At 38.8% G+C, this 16,053-nt stretch overlaps 1 protein-coding gene across 6 annotated transcripts in view; it reads right to left on the bottom strand.

The window, feature by feature from the left end:
• Positions 1-16,053, bottom strand: part of NSD3 (nuclear receptor binding SET domain protein 3) — a 49,135-nt gene that overhangs the window by 20,198 nt on the left and 12,884 nt on the right. For 5 of the 6 annotated variants that reach the window (XM_075523644.1, XM_075523642.1, XM_075523643.1 and 2 more), the window contains exons 3-14: positions 15,472-15,540; positions 14,852-15,011; positions 14,257-14,411; positions 12,928-13,431; positions 11,979-12,105; positions 7,939-8,039; positions 5,461-5,506; positions 4,746-4,876; positions 4,062-4,190; positions 3,251-3,377; positions 2,639-2,836; positions 1,867-2,037 (exon numbers count right to left, since the gene is read on the bottom strand). In XM_075523644.1, the coding sequence (XP_075379759.1) occupies positions 1,867-2,037; positions 2,639-2,836; positions 3,251-3,377; positions 4,062-4,190; positions 4,746-4,876; positions 5,461-5,506; positions 7,939-8,039; positions 11,979-12,105; positions 12,928-13,431; positions 14,257-14,411; positions 14,852-15,011; positions 15,472-15,540 (1,918 nt within the window). Of the gene's footprint in view, positions 1-1,866; positions 2,038-2,638; positions 2,837-3,250; positions 3,378-4,061; positions 4,191-4,745; positions 4,891-5,460; positions 5,507-7,938; positions 8,040-11,978; positions 12,106-12,927; positions 13,432-14,256; positions 14,412-14,851; positions 15,012-15,471; positions 15,541-16,053 lie in introns of those variants that run through there. The other variant, XR_012778692.1, reaches the window with a different exon arrangement.

The raw sequence follows: 16,053 nt of genomic DNA on the forward strand, positions 1-16,053 counted from the left end.
GACCTACCTCATGTAGGAGCTGAGCAGCAGGACAAGACATCATCCTACCATACAGAATTCTTCACATTAATACTTACAGGGGCAGACTAAAGCCACCGTTGGACCTTGCCAAGAGACATTTCTAATCTGACATTCAAACCAGGGAAGATGCACAGAAACTCTTCTGTCATAAACCTATATCTGATCCTGGTACCAGACTGACTCCAGACAACTGAGATAAAAAAAACATAAAACCAAAGTGCTGAAAATATTATGGAACTGCTCTACCTACCACAAAAATTGTTTTTAACGATTCTACTCTAGCTCTGGAAAACAAACAACTTCTTTCCGTGTATTTATGTTGGGCTTTTGGTCGTAACTATTGGTTAAATTAATAATGTTGAAGGATAGGTGTTCGTTTTTCTCGGTGTTAGCATCTGATGCAGAATGTCCCAAAGCATCTGTCTGCTAACAGAATGCTACATCACACGTTTTCGGCTGGCTCTATTTCAAAGACACAGCAACTGGCTTGGTTTTGTTGTTCAGACTGTGCATTTGTACGTGTAATAATGCTATCAACCAAAATTAAATACAAAACATATAAAAGGCTACCTAAAAACCTAAAATTAGAGCATAAAGACACATACAATGTCAAAGTTGCACGTGTGCATTTATGCAATGCTGCTGTGATTCACACCACGCATATCCTGTTTTGGGGTGGCCCCAAAATGTTTAAATAAGCCCACAAAAGGAGAACCACTGACCCATGGTATAAACACCTTTTTACACATTCAGAGGAGCTTTTCTAAGGCTCATTCTAAAACTTACTGTTTCTCTCTGAGCTTCTGGATTTTTTTAAACTTTATTTTAAACTTGATTCTTTGTGATGGCTCCTAAATTACTTGGAAATGAGGAAAGGGGAAGAAAGGAGAGAGGCAGAAAGGAAATTGTTCTGGCACCATCTTTCCCTTCCTATTCAAAGGTCTTTAATTACTACTCTGCTCTTCCAAATTCAAGGCAATCTTTCCCATACCAAACCTCCAACGGAATGAACACAAGTGAAAACAAGTAACTTCAGGATTCATCTCATTTTCACCTTATTAGTGACTTTCAAAGCTGCTGAAACAAATACTTCCAACACAAACCTTTGAAATACTGTGTAAGATACACATTATTATTCACACACCTAACTGTGTCACTTCGATTAATCTGAGACAATAATGACATTTTGGCACTGTGCAACTAAAGCAACTGATGCACCAAAACTTTTCAACCTGCTATCTGGCAGAACACTAGTGACTTAAGAGCCATAAAAGTAACAAGTGGAAAAAAAAAAGAAAAAGGAAAAAGCAAAAAAAGAGAACTTTGGCATATGGAAAATCCAGCATGAAACTTGTTTATACGGTATTGTAGATGTTTTTCTTTCAAAGTTCTCAAATGTGATGGTAGTTATAAATTAAAATGAATTTTTCTAGTTCATGAGTAAATCCTACCTTTTAGCCTTAAAAATTTAAACAGTTTTAAGTTTGTGAGTGGTGAAAGAATCCCCTTCTGCTTAATAGACACATTCTGAATAATAACACAGCATCCATTCTCAGCTTGCAATGGCTGGAATTGGGGCTCGGCATCCACTTTTTCCTACTGGCAACACAAGTAGGCCTTCTGAGTACCTATCGCTGTTTCTGAATATCAAATATTACGGACCAAAATAGCAAGTGGAAGTCTCATGAGAACTGTTGATCAAAAAAAAAATAATCACAGGCAGCATTTAAATCCCAGAGAGCCCTAAGGGAGTTTTTCTTTATGAAATACATTATTTTTATCACTAACTGCACAAGTGACCATAGAAGAACTATAAAATGGGGGAAAAAAAACAAGTGTGCTCACCTCTTGCACAAACGAAACAAAAGCCTACATTTACAGCTGATGAGGAGTGATTCCTTTTGGAATGGTTACTACAGATGAGAATGTGGGATGACACAAACAAGCTTCCTGCAGCAATACAGCCATCTCCTGAGTGATAGGCAATGGGACATCTGAAACATCTCACCATGCGACCTGTTCAATATAAATGCAGAAAAATGCACCATGTCACCCCAGGGTCAGGATATGGGAGAAGACACCACAGACAGATGCAAGGCTGATTTTTATTCCAATCAGAGTACTAGATTTAAAAGAAACATTTATAGATTTAAAAAAAAAAGCTTCACAAAAGTAAACTCTTTTAACTTTCACTTTAAAACTCTGTTAAGAAAAAATACATAGTTCTAATCATTCTAGAGTTGACTTGTTTTGTTTAAATATTTTGGTTAATTTCTAAAAGGATTCTTTTTTTCTTGAAAAATAATTGTTTTAAAGGCTACTACCAACTGTCTTTTAAAAAAACCATTCCTTGGCCTTGCACTACTAACCCTTGGCTCCCATTAAACCCAGCAACAAAAGATGACTTAAATCGTGCAGATCCAGGTATACTTAGACAGCGGTCTCAGGCTGCTAGCTGTTTTCCCACCCACAATAGATTTAAGTTAATGACCCCATTACAAAGGAAGCCCTTGTTTCTTGCTGCACGCTGCATTACAGAGGGTAGAGTTATATTCGTTGTTATTGGGATGACACATTTGAGTTTCCTCCTGCTGTTCAAAGCCAGCTCTATTCTCACCTTTGCTTGCTTTATGAATATCCTTATCCATTGAGCAGGCAGTACAGCAATGCTGCGGGCAACGAAATCCTCGCGACTCGAACAGAGCAGTGGCAAACTTGCGAACACAGGCCTCATGATAAAATTTACCGCACGTGTTGACGGAACAGCGCTTCACATCTTTGCCAGGAAGTTTGCATGAAAAGCACGTATGTTCTCCTTGTAAAAGAAGGAATAAGGAAACCCAAGTGTAATGGCCAATTCTTTGAGATACAGATGTTGTTAAAAAGAATTCTGAAGCGAACAGAGTTACACTGGTTTGAGCAACACAGGCTCCTTCCCTTCAAACAGGTAAGGTCATTACTATAATCCACAGTAACTATATAATTGCTGTTAACATAAAAGCCCCTTATTCTGAGTAAAACCCTAACCAGTTTATTACTTTTTTTCCTTACCAGGTGCTTGCTAAGCGGAAAATGAGAATCTGGCCTCAGAGGTTAAAAAAGTAATGGAATAACCCAAATGCACTCCCAAAACGGGAAACTTCCCACCTCAGTTTGTTCTGACCAGAACACAGCTCCTCAGCAAAGCGGGAAATCCCTCCCCATTTTTCAGACATGGGAACACACTCACCGTTTTTACACTCAGTGCAGATGAACTTCTCCTCGGGCATTGACTTCAGGCCGAGACACTCCATATGAAAGACACTGCAACACTCGCCCTCGCAGGACACCAGAGACTCACCAGAGCTCTCGCAGATCTTAAACAGACAGACAGCTAGTCAGAGAACAAAGGGTACCTGACATACTTAAATGCAAATGACTACCAGATGTTAACAGAGACTAGAAACTGGCTGAAATCTCTTCAGAGCTAAGATGAGGCAGGAGAACTGGCCTACATCCCACGGCAGACCTGGTAAGTCTCTGGGCTGAAGACAATCCCAGCACTTTCTGCATCTTGCTCTCGTAACAGCGTGAGCCTGGCCAGAGATGGGAGAGGCTCTACAGGATCCCTCTGGACTCCTCCTTTTCTCACGCACCTGAAGAGCGAGAGCAGCTTGTCCCATACTATTGACCAGGAAACCGGCCAGAAGATTCCAGGATTTCCTCTCCAAAATACTGGAAAATTCTCACTCTGCCCTATCCTGAAAGACCATCTAAAATCTTCGAATGGAGCAGAAAATGGCATCTACTTTTTCTACTTATGCTAGCACGTATGGATTAGATACCACCTTCTAGCTTTTGAGCTTTCTAGCATGCAGGAGGGCTTACAAATCATTTCCAGAGCATAAAAACCCCTAAAAGCCTTGATAATTCGGCCTCTCGGATAAAGTATGAGACATGGTTAAAACAAAGTAGTGTCATTTGAAAAGCCTGTCAGCTCAGACTAACAGAAATGGATGATAGATCTTTAGGATTCATTTCTTTACAGTACCGTCATTTACCTGACAAACAGTGTCTTTTTTATTTGTTCCAGTTCCTCTCCTGGATAAGCTAGAGTCTACCGACTGCACATCAGAAGCATCAGCATCGGCAGTAGCTGATGGGCTGTCTGAACGTTTTCCAAAACTACCCTACAAAGAGGAAAAATCCAAGGCACTCAAACAAGACACTTTTAAAGGACAACCACATTTTGAAAAAAACAGTTAAGTCACCATTGATTAAAAGATCATTCAATAAGTCAAGAGATACAAAGGTCCTTGAAAGTTGCTGAACTTCACTACAATGATACAAAGAGTGCTGCCTTCTTGACACATCTTTTACCTATACGCGCAAAAAGCTACAGAGGTATCTGTTTTACTTTTTCCAGACACCTCCACTTTTACACCAAAATACTCTCAATTCCCAAAGAATCTACCAACCTTCAAAAAGCAAACCGAGTCAGTGATCTAAACCAATGTTTTTCCAGACAAAGAAGTAGGAAAATTTGTAAAGAAAGACTGTATCTTTTTAATATCAATACAATGGAGGGGATTAGAAAGAAAAAGACTAGGCTTTAATTTTTAGACAATGAAAGACATGAAATTTGTAGAAAACAGCGTTCACACATTTAGCAATATGCAACTGAAAAGCCTATTATACTGACAGATTAAACGAACAAGCCCCTGTGAGAAACGATATGCCTTTACCTGTAAATCATTAAGTCCTCTTGAATCAGAGTCAGATGTATCTCTGTAAGCTGAGCTAGTCAGTTCTACATCAGTTGAGGCACGACTCCTTTTCTTTAAAGGTTTACAAGAATCTGAAATCTCGCTGGCACCTTAACACAACATACTAAAATTAGTTTTAATATATGTTCTCAACTTTTTGCTTAAAATTAATAAAGAAAAAAGAAAGATGGGAGACAGCCTGAAACGGTACTTTCTTTGCTAGCCTTAATTTTCAGTTTGCAACTCTGATACTAGTTTAATGCTCCCTGAAAAGCTAATTAACTGAAAACCACCTTAGGAAGAGCTTTTGACAAACTTCTGAACATGCTGACATAGTGGAGGAAGCTACTAAATTGTCTATGACAGAGGCTAAACCCTTAGGAGACTACCTCTTCATCATTCTTCTTTAAAATATGGCTAAGCAGAGACTTTTTTTTAAGTTAAAAAATGTCCAGAAGGAGGACTTATATTATGTGCTTACAGCACATTAACAAACACTATTTTTCCAACTAACAGTGCACGAACAAACAAACAACAACAAAAAACCAGAAAACCCTCACGAGAGAAATTAAGATCAGCATCTCTCTTGTTCATCACCAGAAAGCGTTAAGACCTCTGCAGTTTACACAGAACGAAAACCACTGCCGGATGAGCCAGGAACTTTTAATAAAGTTTATTTTCGTATGTAACTCACCTTTCTGCAATCCTGTCTTCACTGCTGTCAGTGGAACCATTTCAACCTGTTTGAATAGGAAAATCCATAGTTAAAACCAGAGGAATTTTTCTCCCTAGTATTAAAAAGAAAACATTTAAGTTTAAGCGATTTAGCATCTCTGAACTCAGATGTAGTCTGTCATCCCCTTCTTAGTGTGAGCCTTCTCGTCCTGTCGGGTTTAATCCTAGCTGCCTACGCTGAGTACCAGGAGACAAGGCAGCCATACGTTCACTAGCAAGGTCCTTTCCAATCACTCCCTTTGGGCATGAAGATGACAGGAAAGCTTTATCCGTGTCCAGCAGGCAGGAGCGGGGTTCGTTTTGGCAGCCAGCCCTGACGCTTTCGTAAAACCCCACAGCTGTGTAAGCACAAGCTCCCCTTAACAGGTATGACACTCAGGTTAGTGAGACACTGAATGCACTGCCATTTAAGGCACTTCCACCAAGCATGCACTCTTGAGCTCCTGGGAACAGACTGCCTCTCTGTATAGAGCGCTGCAAGGCGCCCAGCGAGGGCGAGACGGGTTGGCACGCAGCATTGCAGAGCTCTATACAGCTGGAAACTCAATGTGGGGAGACACTTAAGCAGACAAGTTTACAATCTTGCAAAAGCGGTTCAAGTTCTCCATCCTATATCGGAAGGGTAAGTTTGGAAACTGTTCTGCCAATGTACATGTAACACGTGAGAATTTGGCGACTGTATAATAATTATAGAAGAAAGTTGTTGCCTAAAATCCTGGTTTTAAGGTTAAGAATTACAAGTTATTTCTTTACAATGTGGTTACATATGCATGTAGAAACACATTTAGTAAATATTTAAGGATTATTCTATAATTTTTTTAAAAAATATTTTATTTTGTTGTACAATAGGTAAAAACATACAATAGAAGGATTTGTATAGGATACATTTCGTAATACAAATATAAAATCTAAACAATCACTTTTATTTCTCCACTAGTCACTGTAACAGTAGCATTAACATTTTGTTTTTCCCATTAATTGTACTCGTTCCAGTTATAATTTTATACCAAGTTGTTGCAGACTAATTTGGGAATCAGTTGCAAGAAAACTTGACTTTGGGTAACAAATATTGTTGCATAATTGTAAGAAGTTAGTAAGATTTTTTTTTTAATATAACTTAATACATTCAAGGTTATGCGCATTACAGTGCATCTGTGTTTAAATTTTAGTCATATACTTTTCCTGAGAAAAGCACTTTCATGTTCATAGTCTTAGTTAGCTAGATAATATAAGCAAGCAAAGCTAACTGGGATCCATGAAGTTCATATTGTTGGTTCTTATACCTTTGTTAAATTAAGAAACATTTACAAACATAAAATAACTCTTTTGAAAATAGAGAGGCTGCAACACCTCATGACAAGAGGCTTAAGGGACTATGTCAGGTATCTTACGCCCAACATTTAAGTTGCTTTAAAGTTTCAGCAAGAAACTTTCTAGAGTTACAGCATTCTTCTGCTGAACACAGATCTAAATGCTATGGCATCAAAATATGAAAAAAAAAAAAAAAGCAACTGGGTCCACTTTCAATCTCTGAAGTGAATGAAGTGCAAAACAAAGCGTAAAGGGCAAAGAATAAATTAAAATAAAAGAGATAAAAACAATTTTTCCCCTTCCCATATAAATCTTCAGCCTGACTGTCCCTTTTAAAAAATTCTCACTGGTAAAAGCTATACTATGAAACAGTTTATATATAATTATCAGGTTTCAAGCGGAGAGGCCCTTGAAGAGGGAAAACCAACCATGTAAGGAAAAGAACCAACAACTTTGACAAACTTGTTAAAAAAGTGTATTCAGTTTTTAATATTAACGTCCATCCACTGAACTTCCCTACTCATTTCCACGCAGAATTTTTTATAATTTTTTTTAAAGCAACAACATTTGTCTGTCTGACATCCAGATTAAAGGAATGCCCTGTACATGTTAGATCTACTTAAGGAAAAAAACCGTATATCCCAGAAGATGTGTTTTGCTGATGTCTGCCAACATAAAAGTCTGACTATTCATCTGTAAGTTAATTCGTGCTTAAAGTCCATTTTCAAAAGTGGTCAGATTAATCAGTCTAACTTCATTTGAAAAACAAAACCTCAATACAAACCAGCAGCTAAATCAAGAGCAAGAGGAAGGAACCTGGTGGCAATTCCATCAGATCGAAATTACTGAAACAAGATCATTTTGCTCATAACAGAAATCTCAAAGTAAACATGGCAGGTTCATTAGGAGTCTTGCATCATTGAGTTCCCATTTTCCATAGCCTGACTGATACTGTGAAGATGCCAGTAGCAGAGTCACAGCAATGGTATTGACAAGGGGATTTCATGAAGGATAGTCCAAAACGAAACCCGATGGGGAAAAATGGAGAAAAATAAAAAGGCACCAATATAAGCCACAACATTTATGAATACAATATATTTTAACTCTCTACATGGAGGAAGCCAACCTGCTCCTTTTTGATCTTCTTCTTTGGCACAACTTCAGTGGATTTCTCAGACTCTGAGCGGGTTCGAATCGATCTTCTCTGTTGCTTCTTTTCTATAGAACCTGAAGAAGGAAAGAGGTTTCCATTATATGATTCCTTGTATTTCTGAGGCACAGCAAGATGTTCAACACCAAATCAACAGATAAAGTAACGAAACCAAGACTTTTTCCTCTTTTGAATGTTTTATTTTGAAATTCTGTTCCAAGCTATTTGCCAACTGGTGCTGTGGTTGCAGACAACACGTTCTGATTCCATAGACAGAGAGATCAGCTTCAGAAAAGGACACTAGTAACAGAGCAAAACAAAAAGCTGGAATCCAGTTTAGGGCAAACAGATTTTCATAACACACCTCTCGAGCACAGTCTTCGCTTTGGTTAATTTTTAACCAAATAGTCCATCTTTGGTGTTTATGGGAAGGTATCCACAATCAACTTCTTGAACTAAAACAAGCTAGAAATTGAAGACGTAAAACACAGCTTCCAAGTTTTCACTCAAAACACCAGTTCTGTGCCCCTGCTCTGCGGGGAATGGCCTTCTCTCAGAACTGACTAACACAAAAACTTAAAGCAAGGACCACGCTATAACACGTGCCAGCAATACAAAATCTGAACGCTCAGCTAAAGATTTCGAGAGGTGAAGAAAAACTCAGCACAAACAGAAGCAGTGATCACGATGCGTTATTATAATTAATGAAAATGAAAAACAAGTTTTTGAAAATATTATCATGGAAAACAAACTCCGATTAATGAAGGTTATTACAACATTTCAAGAGATGAAGTAGGAGCTACTGGCTTTTTGACAACTAAGGCTGGCAAAATCAGAAGACCTTTCTGTGCTGCACTACCTCCAAAAAGGGCACATGGAGAAACATGCACACAACACTTAACAGCATGGTAAGTGCAACTTTTGAAACAAAGTACACACTTAGAGCTGTACTGACAGAAAACTGAAGTTCGAAGGTTTACAATTATCTGTTGTGAAGCATTATTCTTGCTTTTCAGTTTTGGGCGTTTCACCTAAAGACATGAATGTAAAATACTTTGTATTCTTCCAGGCAAAAATACAAACTCTTGGGACCAGGAATTAGCTTACTGTGCCAGATAGATATACTGTTAGAAGTTGTAAAACTGTGTTTTCTTGCTAGGAGATAAAATACCTAGAGAGATAGGCAGGCTTTCAGCAGACACTGAAAGAAAGCCTTTCAAAAGGACTCCAGGAAAAAAAATGAAGATTTATCTTGATTAATCAGATGAGCATTTTTATCAAGGTTGTGTGGCTCAGGAATATCTCAGTAACTAGACTTCCCAGTTGAAAAAATTGTCGTTTCACAATAACTGTATTTCTCAGGGGAAAAAAAATAATTGTTTTTCTTCAAGGGAAAAGAAAGTTTTACAGCATATTAACTAATTAATAATTCAGAAATTAATAACTCAGCTCAACATCCTTCGTGTTAGCACACGTGTAACTTTTGGTTCCAGCGAGCCGCATCCTTTGAGACACACACACAACTACGATGGATGTCAACACTAAAGCTAGGGGCCATCTTTTGTCACCTTTGTGTTCAGCCAGAACTCTCTGAAGCAGCTTAAAGTACATTTGAGCAAGCGTGACCAAACAGTTCATTTAATCAACAATGTATTTTCTCCCTGTGCTGCCCCACTGTAGTGGGGGAAATAAGATGCAAGCCCTGTATCAGAGGAGAAACTCCAGAATCACTGCAGCTAATATTGGCTGAAAGCAATATTGATCAATGCAACGGGCACTTTTTCCTCTTCCCGCTCTCCAAGGATCCAGTGCATCACCTCCACAATGCTCCTATCCCATCTTCGTGCATATTTTGATCCAGAGTTTCAGGACCGATTTCAGACCAGCAATCTACCTCACTACTGGCCAGGTCAGGTCAGGTTGATCCTGTTTCAGCTGTATGTGGAGACCAGAGGCACTATGAATTCTCATAGTTGTTCTCTTATTATCAGATTTCAAGTTACAGAATTATTTTCCCGGCATTATGGAATTCTGTATATCTAACTGCAGGTTATTAATAAGGACTCCCAGAGTCATTCTGTAAAATACTTTACCGTAAAGGTATTCTGAAGTTCCGGTGACCTTAAATTTGAAAAAAGGACTTCGCAGTTATGTTCCATGAGAGGGGACCAATAACTGTCTGGACTTTGGAAATGGCTTTGAAAGTGACTGTTTGGAGTGTATACTGAAGTAAAGCTCATGCACTCTATAGGGTGTTATCAGGTGGAGTTTTACGTATCCAAAAAACCTAAGAAAATGAAAAAAGAGAGGCTCAGAATTCTCACCCCCCTACGTCTGAAGAGCCATTGTGAAGGTGAAGCCTTTAGTTCCCAGGTGAGAGAAACAAAACAGCGATCACCTCTCCTGCTGCAAGGCAATTAAAGTAGCAACTATTTAAAAAAAATGAAGTAGCTACAGCAACTCAGACTGGAAAGAAGAACCACTGTCGACAACACCAGACGAAACCCCACTCGCACCAGAATATCCGGAGTACTCAGCCTGTGCTGTAAAGTCCCCAAATACAGTCCATAAAACAACGTATATAAAAATAAGCCTACCTAAAAACTATACAAGTACAGAAACTGAAAAGCATGTTTGCAGAGCACACTGATCCCATGCATGTTGACCACTGAGGTTTTTGAACTGGAATCTCATTTATTTTATGTTTGGAAAGGGAGAAATAACCAAACAGAGGGATAGTTAAAGCAGAAGTGACACGTGGCAACATTATGAGATTTTTTTTTTTAGCATATGTACTGTAATAAGTCTTCCATCTTTTTTTGCTTCCATACCATAAGCATTTGTGCATCCTACTGTGAGAGAAAATCAAGGTGTTCTGCTGCAACCTAGAATTTACTTTTACATACCCAATGTAAAACTACGTGTGTTTGAGACTATACCAAGGATATGATTACAAGCACAGTAACAAACATGCAATAGTTAATGGATTTTACATGGCCTGTACAAAACCTGTGGTTGAAAAACAGAAGTCACTATAGGGACTGGAGGAACTTGAAAAGCTCTTGGTTTAGGATAACTCAAAACTGTGTCTTTTCAGGAACCTCCATCCTTTCACCAAAAGGTATCCGTCTCCTCTTGGGGTGATGAGAGGACATACTGCAGACAAATTTCTGCTGGTGGGGAAAAGCTCAGTCCCTTTGGAAGAATTCCCATTAGCTATTTCTCAAAAAATCAGAACATGAAAAAAATGTTGGTTTTCTGTTCCAAGTCTAGGAAGCACTCCTCCAGTTTATCTTTCTCATTCTTCGCTACTACTGTACTACAAATTAAACTTCAAATAGCTTGTTCCAGGCTTTCCCTTTTCAGTCTCAAGCTCCATTATTTGCTTCAGTGGTTCTTCTCCCTCAGACATAATGCTTCAAAACTTAGTGCTTTATGATGGGGCCCCTAAAATGCCTTCAGAAGGCAAGCATTATCTCATTTTGCTGACGGAGTTAGTTGAAGTAGTTTAAAAGAATCACTATCCTTTACAAAGGTCATGCAGGAACTCAACAACAAAGTCTAGGAAAGCACCCATCCTGATTCAGAGCCATTCCTTACTGAACTATGCCACTTCCAGATTCTCTTCCTTTGATCCCAGCTGTTGTATTTTACATTTGGTGCCAAAAGCCATTACAATACTCTGCTAACACACATCCACTATGTTGTCTTCTAAAACAACTTTCCATCTGCTCTCCACAAGGCATCCATCCTTCTACTACGTTGACTTAGATACTGCAAGTTGCAGACGCTAAAAGTTCAGAGGCCAAACCAGCTAATCCCATCACAAAGACATCCTGCGTTTCTCAAGCATCTGGGCTCATCATGCGTTACGTTAGCCATGCTTGTTACAACTATTATGTAAACAGAAAGATGTTAATAATCATTTTTAACTAATGAGAAAATGTTGGGTTTGATATTTGAATTTAAATGCTAGATTACTAAAGTTCAGACAAGGATTCTGCAATTTTGCCTACCTGTTGACCCAGAAGTTGTTTCAGGAGAGGACACATTTTGCACTGCTGCTTTTTCATTTCTCTGATTTGATGAAGAATTAAGTTTCTCTTGTCCTTTGACACTTATTTCTGTTTTGTTACCAACTCCCTTAAAAAGAAAAAGAAGAAAAGATTCTCTTAACCTATTTATGCCTGTGTTGCTGCTAACAGGCATATTGATCTGCTCCTAAGTCTCACAACAGAAACATTCAACGCTCTTCAATGCAACACATACACGTGGTGATATCTACTACTGAGCTGCTTCCTTGCAGAACTTGCCATCCCTCTCAATCTCCCCTTACACACAAGGAAAAAAAATAAAAATATTCCAGTGACTTTTCTAAACGTTACCTTCTCTCTAATGCTTAGGATGAAATAAATACCCTCCAGGTAGAGAGGCAGAAGAAGGAGGCAGAGAAATAGTCCTAAACCTTTTCCTTACACTGACTGTGAGAAGCTGCTGTGCACCTGAAGGAAGCTAGGAGGCAGAACTCATTTTAGAAGTCTGTTATACAAAACGTAGTTATTACTTTTTAATACATTAGTAACAGTTTTTTGTCATCTCATCTGTTTCCCACAAATCCATTGATTTTAAGATTTACAGAGAATTTCTGGATTATTTCAACTAGGAAGCTGGAATTAAACAGCTTTAATATTCTGAATGTGTTATGAGCAAAAACGTGACCATCTGTAGGGAACTTCTCTGCCACCAGTCAAAATGGTTACTGCCAGAGACTTTTGGATGCACTGAAATTAAGGGTTCAGTGCACTAAAAGATTCTGTTGTCACATCTGTCTTTTGTTAGATTTAATCTCTCAAATGAAAGGAACTCGTATTGTAAAAGCTTGGTGGACACAAGTTTAAGCTCCACAGTAAGACAGACTTGGGATAATTCATGAACAAAAGAGGAGTCACTATACAAAGTACATACCTTAGTGGAATAAACAAACTGATCGATGAGTTTTCCATCCCCAGCAGCATTCTGAAGGGCAAAAACCTGTTCAATTTTAACAACTGGAGACATGTTACATTTTTGAAGATCCAAGTTGTGCATGGTTATTGAAGCTGGTAAGGATTTTCTAGCTGCAGCTGTTTTCCATGCGATTTTCACAGGAGGTGACTCCTCTTCTTCCACACTTGACTGCCTCCGTTGGCTTTGTCTTCGCACCTCAGCATTTGAAGGCGATGCTGCTACCACGTTGGCATGTTCTGGCTGGGTATTCAACGCTGGCTTCGGTCGTCGGTTCTTCTTGGACTCCGATTTAGAAGCAGCAGTCTTTTTGGCTTTTGACAAAACCTCCTCTGGCTCTTTGTCTATGTAAATGAAGGTGTACTGTTCTATCCTTTCTTCCCGAGTCATTTTCAATGCTTTCTCAGCATGGGCAATACCAATATCCCACTGAGCACGCTCTCTCTGTGGCCTTGGTTTGCGAATCTTAAGGAACAAAGACAAGCAGCTAATTACACTGAAGATTTTGCCATGTATAGCACTTAAAATGCAATCCTGAGGCTCTTTAAATCTCTCAGGCAGCAGATTTAAGTTTGCTCTCCATTTACAGGGTATTTTTGAAAGGTGGACAGTGAATCCCCTGCTCAGAGTACAAGCAGGCACTCGAGCTGGATCATATAACCATCACAATTAAAAGCGTCTACCCCGAGTTACAACTTCACTAAAGACAAGAACAGGCAGCATTCAAGCCTGTAATTCTGTTATGAGACACAGAATTAATCCTAATTTATCTACTTTAAAAATCCTCCTTATTTTTCTATAAACACTCTTTTCCTTCCACATCAATATTTTGATCAGCATAAATATGGACTGAAGTAGTCCATCTACACAGTAAGTAATTCTGGTAGCTAACACTTCCTTTCCAGTAAAATAATGGAAAAGAACATATCCTCTAGTATCAGGGGCTGGAAGAGCGTCCTTTAAAAACTGTATTTTCCAAAGAACAGGTTAATAGTGAACACACAGGCACTGTTTTTATTTAATATTCTAACACAGATGTAAAATTATCTCCAATGCCCAGGATGACTACCATCATGAGGAACCAACAGAGCAGGTTCAGCTCTCAGCCTCTTCACACGAAAGTCATGAGTATGGAAACATTTTTGCTATTTTTGCGAAAAACACTCTGCCAGTGAAATGCAGACAACCCTTTACAGGGTAAAGTACTACAGTGTCTCAGAACTGCCCCACGAGAGTTTCACTTACACAGGCACTGCAGATAACCCTCTACGCAATCAGTGTTCATCATACCTTCTGTTTTTCAGAGTGGTTGCTGGCTTGCTTAGCAGCCTCAGCCAATAATTGCTCATACTGTTTGTGTCCTTTGTACTCTCGAACCCGCTTCTCGTGCACCCACGCCCTCTCTGGCTGGTTGCTAAAAAACTGAACATGGTATTCACGGGCACCTGAAAATGAAACATTCCAGTCAGCAGTTTTATCAACATCACTGTGCTGGTTTCACTTACGCTTTCCTCCTCCGCATCACTCAGTTCCTGCAGGTGGAAGTACCTAGCTAAAGTTTAGAAATAAGACGGGCCTAGATTTAGAACAGTTTAAGATGGGAAAATAAGTGTACCTTGCCCACACTGAACACACTTATCAGTGTCTTCTCATAAATACATTGACTTGAGAGAAGCGGGAGCATCTGTGCACAAGCCTAGTTGGCACAGGCTCATCTGTAGAGGTAATTTAATAAGTACTAGTTTTATACATTTCAGGAATAGTCCTGTTTAGCATACAGACAAGCAGAATTCATCCTGCGAAGGCAGTTCAAAGATAAGATATTTTTCATAAAGGAACAACTACAGACACTTGATACATTCTGGCAAAGATCTTCCTCCCTTACCTCTTGTATTAATTTTGGTATGAACATCAAGCTGTGGATCACATGAAACCATGCAAGGCCACCACGGGTATGTTCCCACCTTGGACCAAACCAGATCGCCAACCTGAAACTTGATGTCATGGGTGACTTGTGTTGGAAGAGAAGGCAAGAACTGCTGGACCTACAAAGAAAATGCAAGCTTAAAGCTACAGAAGACAATTTAGCATGCTTAGAGATGCACACGCTATCCACAGGGACTTGCTATTTTTCTCTCAGGTATCCCTGACGTTTGATAATCTAACATGAGATCAGCATTTCTTAGAAACACAACAGAAAGGAGTTACGTACAGCTAGGATTTACACAAGATAGTCACTGACAAACCAAGACACAAACCAGCAACCTCCACCACCACCCCAAAAAAGTTTCTGCCTCATAAGCTGATTAAGAATGTTGCTTTTGGGATAAAATAGAGCAATAAATACAGTACAACGAGAGATATTTTGACGCAGTAATGATTAATAAAAGTTTCAAAGAAACGGCAACTGATTTATCTGACAAATTAAAGGATCCACGTAATGATTAGTCCAAAAATAGTAACACACTATAAGTTCAAAAAGTGTTAATTAGTATATTTACTAACCGGGGTTTCTTCCAACACTGTATCTTCTCTTGGTCTTTCTGACAGCATGCTAAGCCTCTCATTTGGTCTCTAGGAAATGGGTAACAATGACAAGAAAAAAGGAAAACAAACACAAACAAGGTAAGGGGACAGTGAAAAAAAAAAAAAGGCATAATAATGAAACCAGGCAGAAAAAATAATTCAGAGAGAAAGGCAACCATGAATCCAGAAAATATGACTATGATGACGCCTTATGCCCAATTCAAAACATGGTAGCATCACAATCAAAAAATACTTTTTTTCCCTACACTGTTTACATTACCATCACACCTACATACAACAATGTTCTCCTGTAACAGGTGATAGAAGAACATACACTTGGGGACAGAAAACCCAAATAACTTTCCACTAAATTAATACACAACTTCGAAGAACCAGAGAAGAACATATGAAGAATATCCATAGTAACGTGATGAGTCTCACTGTATACCAGTTATTTGCAAAAACTACATTACAAAAATCACATTAAATATACAATATGGGAATTGTAAAATCAATGTTAAATTGCATATAGTTGACAAATATATTTGGAGGATCAAAAGT

This window comes from Mycteria americana, chromosome 23 (assembly GCF_035582795.1).
Source record: "Mycteria americana isolate JAX WOST 10 ecotype Jacksonville Zoo and Gardens chromosome 23, USCA_MyAme_1.0, whole genome shotgun sequence".
NCBI classification, from domain to species: domain Eukaryota; kingdom Metazoa; phylum Chordata; class Aves; order Ciconiiformes; family Ciconiidae; genus Mycteria; species Mycteria americana.